At 54.9% G+C, this 9,861-nt stretch overlaps 1 protein-coding gene across 1 annotated transcript in view; it reads right to left on the reverse strand.

The window, feature by feature from the left end:
- ADAMTS2 (ADAM metallopeptidase with thrombospondin type 1 motif 2) overlaps positions 1–9,861 on the reverse strand; it is a 216,925-nt gene that overhangs the window by 10,489 nt on the left and 196,575 nt on the right. The window contains exons 14-20 of the mRNA XM_023537738.1: positions 7,516–7,639; positions 6,923–7,003; positions 6,478–6,644; positions 5,007–5,166; positions 3,060–3,190; positions 2,265–2,424; positions 318–448 (exon numbers count right to left, since the gene is read on the reverse strand). Of these exons, the coding sequence (XP_023393506.1) occupies positions 318–448; positions 2,265–2,424; positions 3,060–3,190; positions 5,007–5,166; positions 6,478–6,644; positions 6,923–7,003; positions 7,516–7,639 (954 nt within the window). The remainder of the gene's footprint in view (positions 1–317; positions 449–2,264; positions 2,425–3,059; positions 3,191–5,006; positions 5,167–6,477; positions 6,645–6,922; positions 7,004–7,515; positions 7,640–9,861) is intronic.

Below are 9,861 nucleotides of genomic sequence, written 5' to 3' on the forward strand. Positions count from 1 at the left end.
GCCAACCCCTGGGGCTGGGGGACAAGGATGCAGCTGCTACAGTGAACTGTCTGGGAAATGTCTCCCATAGGACCAGAAGCCAGCCCTGCACTCCTTGGGCCTTAATTTCCCCTCAGTTTCCGAGCATTACCGCTTGCCATTTCTAAGGTGCACCGTGTTGTTTCGGTTTTGCAGCTCAGAAGCAGGGGTGTAGCATACAGCCTGCATCATGTTAGACCCCACGCAATGTGGTGAGCGAGAAAGAACCCATCGAACATCTCGGGAGGTGTGAGGCTCAGAACCACTCGGGGGCCCTAGACAGCCTTGGGCACTCACACGGGCTGGGAGCACTCCTGGGGGTTGCAAGCCCGGCGGATGGCTTTGGGTTTCACGAGGGTGTCACAGAAGCCTCGATGTACCATCTTGAGGTCCAGCCTCCGGCGACAGCCATACTTGGTGAACTGGGACCCTGAGGACAAGAGTTTGAGGGGGCTCACTGGAGCAGTGTGGTCTCTCCAGGGGCTGCGGAGGGGCAGGTTCACTGGCATCTTCAGCCCAGTTTTCTCCACCACTCTGACAGGGTAGAGAATAGGGCAGGGTACCCAAGCCAGTCCCGAGCTAGACACAGAAGGGTAAGAGGCCAGAGAGAGTGACCGCCTTCTCCCTGGCCCCTTGGTTGGCCTCTTGGGACAGGAGGGAAGGTTTCATTTCCTCTCCTGTCGCTTAGCCATTTATTCCACCTTGAATTAATATGCCCCGAGAATCTGGTATGAGCCAGGAGTTGGCTAAACATGGGAAAACTTCCTGCAAGTTTCCTCCCCCAACAGTCTACTGCAGCAGTTCTCAACTGAGGGCAATTTTGCCCCTGGGGACACTTGGCAATGTCCGGAGGGGGCGGGTGCTACTGGCATTTGCAGGCACTAGCTGGGACACACCCCTGCGTGGGACAGCTCCAAACAGAAAATTATAGAACTTGAGATGTCAGCAGTGCCGAAGTCATGAAACCTTGGCCTAGCGAGCAAGACACAAGAAAATATGGCTGGACAGCCTGATCCAGCCTGGGCCTCTGGAGGCATCACAGTGCTGTCTGGAGGCTTTAGTGGGAATGTAGCGGAGGGGCTCCCGGGGGAGGAGACAGCTTGTGCAAAGGCCCTGAGGCAAAAGCACGGCATGCCTAGGAGAAGCACCTAAGACCGGTGTGGGCAGTAGAACAGGCCATCAAGTTGCCTGAACTTCTGAGGCCGTGAGGAGAATTTTTTTGTTTTTTTTTATCCCAAGAACAGAGGGAGCTGCTGAAGACTATGACAAAGGGAAGGGATATGGTCTGATCTGCCCCTTTAATAGGTCACTCTGGGAGAAAGTGAACACATGAAGGCTGGTGGGGAGTGAGGGTGGTGCCAGGATTGGGAAGATGGGAATAGCAGATGGGCCCAAGAGATACATGGGAGCGAGAGTCAACAGGACATGCAGATGAGATCCAGGGGGTTGAGGAGGCCCAGCAGCAGGCTGGGCACCACCACCCAGGCAGAAGCTCTGGAAGAGGGGCCCACTATCTGCCTGCACCAGGGAGTGGCTGGCCCAGGCCCTTGGCAAACTCCTCCTCGTCCTCTAGGCACGGATCCCACATGGCATCTGAGGGAGGTCTGTCCTGGCTACCTGCTCCTGCCTGCCAAGCTGTCTTCTCCTGCTCTGATCTTGTCCAGCCCCCCAGAAGCAGTGAGCACACTGGGCAAATCAGAACTTCTTGTCCATATCTATGTCTCCCCCAACCATGGCCTCTGTGAAGCCTGTGGCAGGAGGGGCCCCTCTGCACACAGCCTTGCCCCGGGAAGGCCTGGGAGGCCTTTCTGAACAAGAACAGGGAGAGACTACTGCATAGGGGCCCTCCACCCATCTCCAGCACAGCCCATGTCTCCCTGTGCCCTGCCTCACAAAGCCACAGTAACCCATCCAGGACGCCCTCATGGCAACCTCCTGCCAGGCCAGCTCCTGCCTCCCACACCGAGGCAGCTTCATGCTGGCATCTTCCAAGCCCCACATGTGCCCTGGCTGCGTCTGGCCTGCTACCCTGAACTCTACCCTCTTCCTTGCCCTCTGCCCCGTCCCAGGGCAAGTTCACTGCCTCGGCCACTCCGGCCCCTAGGGCCAGACTTCTCATGCCTGACACACACCTTGGGCCAGGTGGTCAGCAGGGCACTGTGGGCTCAAGATGCCCCTCTCCTGGAATACCCTCCCCGCTCAGGCCCCACTTCCTCCAGGGCCCTGACCCCGAGAAGGCCCCTCACCTCCGCCGCAGGGCTTGGAGCATGGAGACCACTTCTTAAGGGCCCACTCGTAGCCTGCGGAGTCATCTTCCAGGACCTGGTTGTCGTCCACATTGAGCGAGTCCTCGTGGATCATGTATTTGTATGTCAGCGAGATCCGGGTGGCTCCCTGCGGGATGACCTGCGCCCCACATGGCCGTGAATGTGCCTGACCCATTCCCCACCTCCTGGAAGCCACTTTAGAAAGGCCCGTTGAGGCTCACTCACAGCCCAGCTTCGCTATCTGTGGTAGAATGTTCTAGAAAGCCCCCAACGCTGAACCCCTGTTCACAGGAGATATAAGGTCAGCATTCCTATGAGCCTCTGGTTGTGACATTTTCATCCACGGTCAACACATAACCTTACTTTATGGGTCCTTCTGTGTAAAGGCATCTTATTAAGATAAGGTGTTAATTGCTAACAGTGAACTCAGGCCACTGCACTGACTCAGGCCTGAAGGAAGCTCATCTAACGCGCCTGCCACACATGGACACCGGCACCTCAGCAGCACTCGGGGACATTTTAAACAGCAAATTGTCCCATGAAAGCACAAAAATGTGGAAAACGCGGTGCTACACAGACTGCGAAAAAGACACTTGTTTACAGCAGGAGCTGAACCGAGAAGCAGTGTCACCTCGTTCCACCTCGGCTGGGCGTCAGGTGACACGTTTCCACTGCTCTGCACTTGTCTGCCAATGTGAAGAGCACCTCAAGCATCTCGGGAGGTGTGAGGCTCAGAACCACTCGGGGGCCCTAGACAGCCTTGGGCACTCACACGGGCTGGGAGCACTCCTGGGGGTTGCAAGCCCGGCGGATGGCTTTGGGTTTCACGAGGGTGTCACAGAAGCCTCGATGTACCATCTTGAGGTCCAGCCTCCGGCGACAGCCATACTTGGTGAACTGGGACCCTGAGGACAAGAGTTTGAGGGGGCTCACTGGAGCAGTGTGGTCTCTCCAGGGGCTGCGGAGGGGCAGGTTCACTGGCATCTTCAGCCCAGTTTTCTCCACCACTCTGACAGGGTAGAGAATAGGGCAGGGTACCCAAGCCAGTCCCGAGCTAGACACAGAAGGGTAAGAGGCCAGAGAGAGTGACCGCCTTCTCCCTGGCCCCTTGGTTGGCCTCTTGGGACAGGAGGGAAGGTTTCATTTCCTCTCCTGTCGCTTAGCCATTTATTCCACCTTGAATTAATATGCCCCGAGAATCTGGTATGAGCCAGGAGTTGGCTAAACATGGGAAAACTTCCTGCAAGTTTCCTCCCCCAACAGTCTACTGCAGCAGTTCTCAACTGAGGGCAATTTTGCCCCTGGGGACACTTGGCAATGTCCGGAGGGGGCGGGTGCTACTGGCATTTGCAGGCACTAGCTGGGACACACCCCTGCGTGGGACAGCTCCAAACAGAAAATTATAGAACTTGAGATGTCAGCAGTGCCGAAGTCATGAAACCTTGGCCTAGCGAGCAAGACACAAGAAAATATGGCTGGACAGCCTGATCCAGCCTGGGCCTCTGGAGGCATCACAGTGCTGTCTGGAGGCTTTAGTGGGAATGTAGCGGAGGGGCTCCCGGGGGAGGAGACAGCTTGTGCAAAGGCCCTGAGGCAAAAGCACGGCATGCCTAGGAGAAGCACCTAAGACCGGTGTGGGCAGTAGAACAGGCCATCAAGTTGCCTGAACTTCTGAGGCCGTGAGGAGAATTTTTTTGTTTTTTTTTATCCCAAGAACAGAGGGAGCTGCTGAAGACTATGACAAAGGGAAGGGATATGGTCTGATCTGCCCCTTTAATAGGTCACTCTGGGAGAAAGTGAACACATGAAGGCTGGTGGGGAGTGAGGGTGGTGCCAGGATTGGGAAGATGGGAATAGCAGATGGGCCCAAGAGATACATGGGAGCGAGAGTCAACAGGACATGCAGATGAGATCCAGGGGGTTGAGGAGGCCCAGCAGCAGGCTGGGCACCACCACCCAGGCAGAAGCTCTGGAAGAGGGGCCCACTATCTGCCTGCACCAGGGAGTGGCTGGCCCAGGCCCTTGGCAAACTCCTCCTCGTCCTCTAGGCACGGATCCCACATGGCATCTGAGGGAGGTCTGTCCTGGCTACCTGCTCCTGCCTGCCAAGCTGTCTTCTCCTGCTCTGATCTTGTCCAGCCCCCCAGAAGCAGTGAGCACACTGGGCAAATCAGAACTTCTTGTCCATATCTATGTCTCCCCCAACCATGGCCTCTGTGAAGCCTGTGGCAGGAGGGGCCCCTCTGCACACAGCCTTGCCCCGGGAAGGCCTGGGAGGCCTTTCTGAACAAGAACAGGGAGAGACTACTGCATAGGGGCCCTCCACCCATCTCCAGCACAGCCCATGTCTCCCTGTGCCCTGCCTCACAAAGCCACAGTAACCCATCCAGGACGCCCTCATGGCAACCTCCTGCCAGGCCAGCTCCTGCCTCCCACACCGAGGCAGCTTCATGCTGGCATCTTCCAAGCCCCACATGTGCCCTGGCTGCGTCTGGCCTGCTACCCTGAACTCTACCCTCTTCCTTGCCCTCTGCCCCGTCCCAGGGCAAGTTCACTGCCTCGGCCACTCCGGCCCCTAGGGCCAGACTTCTCATGCCTGACACACACCTTGGGCCAGGTGGTCAGCAGGGCACTGTGGGCTCAAGATGCCCCTCTCCTGGAATACCCTCCCCGCTCAGGCCCCACTTCCTCCAGGGCCCTGACCCCGAGAAGGCCCCTCACCTCCGCCGCAGGGCTTGGAGCATGGAGACCACTTCTTAAGGGCCCACTCGTAGCCTGCGGAGTCATCTTCCAGGACCTGGTTGTCGTCCACATTGAGCGAGTCCTCGTGGATCATGTATTTGTATGTCAGCGAGATCCGGGTGGCTCCCTGCGGGATGACCTGCGCCCCACATGGCCGTGAATGTGCCTGACCCATTCCCCATCTCCTGGAAGCCACTTTAGAAAGGCCCGTTGAGGCTCACTCACAGCCCAGCTTCGCTATCTGTGGTAGAATGTTCTAGAAAGCCCCCAACGCTGAACCCCTGTTCACAGGAGATATAAGGTCAGCATTCCTGTGAGCCTCTGGTTGTGACATTTTCATCCACGGTCAACACATAACCTTACTTTATGGGTCCTTCTGTGTAAAGGCATCTTATTAAGATAAGGTGTTAATTGCTAACAGTGAACTCAGGCCACTGCGCTGACTCAGGCCTGAAGGAAGCTCATCTAACGCGCCTGCCACACATGGACACCGGCACCTCAGCAGCACTCGGGGACATTTTAAACAGCAAATTATCCCATGAAAGCACAAAAATGTGGAAAACGCGGTGCTACACAGACTGCGAAAAAGACACTTGTTTACAGCAGGAGCTGAACCGAGAAGCAGTGTCACCTCGTTCCACCTCGGCTGGGCGTCAGGTGACACGTTTTCACTGCTCTGCACTTGTCTGCCAATGTGAAGAGCACCTCAAGCGTTGATTTGGGGATTACAAATACATTTGAGCAAGCAGACAAATTTACCCACACAGAAAGCACGGGTCCTGAGCCCACCCGTGTGTGCAGTGACACAGGCGGGTCACCAGCAATCCCGGGGACAAGGAGAGCAGAGCACACGCCGTGGGACAGGGTGTGTGGTGTGGGGTCAGCTACAGTATGTTCCTTTTGGTTGGGGGCACCCGGGGCTTATTCTCCAGGGTATGAATTTTTTTTACAGATAAAGTATATTACTTATACAATTAAAATTAACTTTTAAAATGTGATTAGAAAATCAAGGCCCCTCCGTCCCCTCATAAACAGGGGCAGCCTGTGGTCCTGAACTCAGGAGACCTGAGGCCCAGTCCTGCTCAGGGACAAAGTTCAGTGTGACCTGGTCTGGTGGTCCAACATCCTGAGCCCCATCAGTCACTCCCAGGGTGTGGCAGGGCTTAGAGTTGATGGCAGATGTGAAGGAGCATGAGAGGTGGCTGTAAGTGTCCTTCTGGAGGAGAGTTGGCCTGAGGTCACCCAGGGACTGAGCCCCGACTGGCAGCTCCATGTCCATTCCTGACACTTAGATAGGGATCCTTGGTCCAAAGAATGGGCCGTTCCAAGTGTGGCCAGAAGGATGCTGGAAAGCTCAGGGTGCCAAGACCCTCTGTCCCTTCCCCAGTGGTCACCTGCCCCTGGCCTGGGCACCCAGGAGGGGGCGGGCCTGGCCCCTGCCTGGACTCACCAGAACGGCAATGGTGCCATGCAGGGGACCCATGCTCTGCAATGTCTCCCGGCCGTCCTCGTCGCGGTACTCCCACTCCACACCCATGGCGATGAACGATTTGGAAGTGGGACCCACCTCGTTCTCTTCGTTTAAAATGAACTTGCCTGTCTCCAGGTTCTTGATGGCTGAGAACGGCAGAGGGAGTACTGACCATGACCCCCGAGATCCAGGCACACCGAGGGGAAACTAGCAGGCTGCACTTGCTGGCTAGGGTGAGGGGAGGGGTGCTGCTACTGCCCAGGACTCTGCTGCTTACACACCCGCCTGCCTTCTGGTGGGCCATGTGGGCCAAGCCAGGAACGGGAAGGTGGGCACCCCCAGCCGGGCCTCGGACTTTAGGGTCTCTGCCGATCCCCAGAGGAGCCAGCCTGCAGATCTGCTGTCACTGGGCTCTGAGACTCACCCAGGTGATGGCCGGTATTGTCTGCCTCCTGGATGAGCAGGTGTCTGGCTCCTACTGGGATCTCAAACATCTTGATATAACCTTTGTTGGGATGTGGGGAGACAAAGCCAAGTGAGAGGAGGGTCTGCTCGGGTGCAGATGAGGCATGGAGGGCTTCACTCTAAAAGTGACTCGAGGCCCCCCAGTGTTTCATGGTCCCTGACCGTCCACCCAGAGAGGCAGCAACCTGCACTGACCAGTAAAGGGTAGTCCTGTTGGCAGCCAGCTGGGGGACCCGCAGTTGTCCCGCAGGCTTAAAGGGCAGGGGGCCCCTTGGCCCCCCAAATAAACATCTGAGATCCACCATACAGACCTGTATCCTGGCATCCTCTGCCCGGACCTCGTGACCCAGGCCCCTACTCTCCCTGTCCCCCACCCCCGCGGGGCCTGGCTCAAGCTGTCCTGACTTAGGTTCCCCCATGACCCCAGCCTCCCAGATCATCCCCAGAGCAGTCAGGAACCCAGACAGAGTCCCAGGGATGAGTCCATCCCACATTTCCCTGCCAGGCGCTGGGGACATTCAGGCTGCAAGGCCGAGGGAGGAGCTCACTCACCCAGCTTCTTGGGTGAGCGTGTGAACGTGCCCTTGACCACTTTGCAGTGGGTGTTGTCCCCTCCACACACGCCACACTTGTCCTCTTGCTTGCTGGAGCCGATCACCCCATCGCAGCCCACCTTCTGCGGGGGGGGTAGGGGAGTGCAGTGTACACGTGAGACCCCTTCCCCACTCGTGCTCTGGCCTGACTTGTGTCCCCAGGGCCTTGGTGCCTGTTCCCTGGCCATCCCTTCTTAGCAATTTCCAACACAGGGGAAGGAGACAGGGCTTTGGAGTAAGACAGACTTTACGCGCCTTGCTGAGGACCAGCCACTTCCCTCGCTCATTCGCTCATCTGGACAGTGTGACTTCAGAGGATTCTGCACGGACGAATAGGGCCACATCCTGAGACCGTCCTAGCTTGGCAGTCTGGCCTCCAAATGAACGTTTCTGTCCCGAGGGCTGTAACTCGGACCTGGCTTCTGCCCCTTCTCCCAGGGTCACGCAGCGCCCCCTCCCTGCATCCCGCCCCGGGCTCCCACCCACAGCTTAGGCCTGGCTGCCCCAGCCTCCACATTGCTCCCAGAACACAAGGTCCTCTTCGGTTTGTCTTCAGGTGTCTGGACAGGAGGTGACCAGAGTTGTAGAAATACTTTTGCCTTCATTCTCGTAACAAATCCTCTCAACACTGCCCCCTCCGGTAGCGAAAATTATTCCACACAGAACGGAACGTTCCATTGTTCAGGGCCATTTGGTAGAGGCAGTGATAACTCAGTCTCTTCTACTCTCTAAATCTCTGACAGTGTGTCATTCTCAGACCACAGAGGCTCTACAGGGAGCAGCCCCTGTGGGCTTAGGGCCCAAGACCACTCTCATACCAACATCCACACCAACCACTCTCCTGGCTCAGCAGGGAAAATGACCTCTCCTGAGCTGCTCGAATCTCCCTGGCCTAGAGTGTGGCATGGCATCACATGTTTCCCTCTTTGCCCTGGCTTTCAGGAAGCTCAGAGCGAATTCTCACCTCAAGACCCTCTTACCACCACCTTGAGAGAGGCCTTTTTCATCTCCCTTTGCTCTTATATTTTTGACATTTGTCTTACAAGGACCCTTTAGGGCAGGGGCTCTAGACCATGAAGAGGGTACAGAGCAGCAGTTCGTGCATCATTTTTTAATGTGTGTGCAGAAATTCACAATCTTTGGGTTTATTGATCTGTATGATTATAAGCCTTTTGAATCTTTTTTTTTTTTTTTGGAAGTAAGTGTGAAAAATAACAAAACGAACATGTTCTTTTTTAAAAAATGATTTATGGGAGAACAAAATTAGCAAAGGAAGGGAACATGATAAACTGGGGGAAATTTTGGTCTTTTAAGTTTAAGGCACAGAAGTCTGAGCTTAAAGCACAAATGTGCCACATGCTGGCCATGTGGTCTTAAGAGAAACTCTGAGTTTGTTTTCATGTTTGTAACACGGAGTCCGAGCAGCCCCCCTTGCCAGGGCTATTGCCAAGGTAAGAGGAGATGGTCCTTATGAACATGCTGCCTGGCACAGAGTGTGACCTCAGTGAAGGATGGAGGTGATGCTGAGGAGGACTGGGGGGAAGAAGCAGTGTGAGAGAATCCTTTCCAGGCCAGGGCAGCTGCGATATTAGATTTATAATAAATACATATAATAAATACATATTTAGATTTATAATAAATACATATTTGGTCTTCATCTATTTCTGGCACAGAGCTCTTAAAACTCTTGGGATTTCTAGTGCTGAGAGCTACACCGGTGTCTTTTGTTATGCTAACTTTGGGGCACACCTAAGGATGGGGGCTGGTTGCCAGGAGAACCAACCATGTCATTAGGGGCTTGGAAGTTTCAGCCCCACTTCCTGACCTCCAGGGAGGGGAGAGTGGCTGGAGACTGAATCAATCACCAATGGCTAATCATTTAAGCAATCGTACTGTAAAAAAGTAATAAATGGAGCCACTTTAAAATGGAGTTGGAGCTGTCACCCCACAGGAACTGCCTCACATGTCTTAGGCCTCAAATCTTTAAGATGTTAAAATGGGGCAAAATAACCTTTGGATTGCGCCTAAAGCAACACTGTGCCTCAAAGAACTGTCTACAAAAATAACAAGAAAGAAGTAGTTATTCTGACTATTGGACTGATGACCACAGGACCGAAAATTAAAAACACTGTTTAGACTTAACATCCCTGTGTTATGTTACCTGCACCAATAGAAATGCCTTCCTCCTATGGACGTTATTGTTCCCCTTCCCTTTCTCATAAACACCCATTACCTTCATTTCCTAATCGAAACATTATTTGGGTTTCTGCCTGAATCGGTGGGTCCTACATAGCCAATCTTTGAT

This window comes from Pteropus vampyrus, unplaced genomic scaffold, assembly GCF_000151845.1.
Source record: "Pteropus vampyrus isolate Shadow unplaced genomic scaffold, Pvam_2.0 Scaffold197, whole genome shotgun sequence".
In the NCBI taxonomy this organism is placed as follows: Eukaryota; Metazoa; Chordata; class Mammalia; order Chiroptera; family Pteropodidae; genus Pteropus; species Pteropus vampyrus.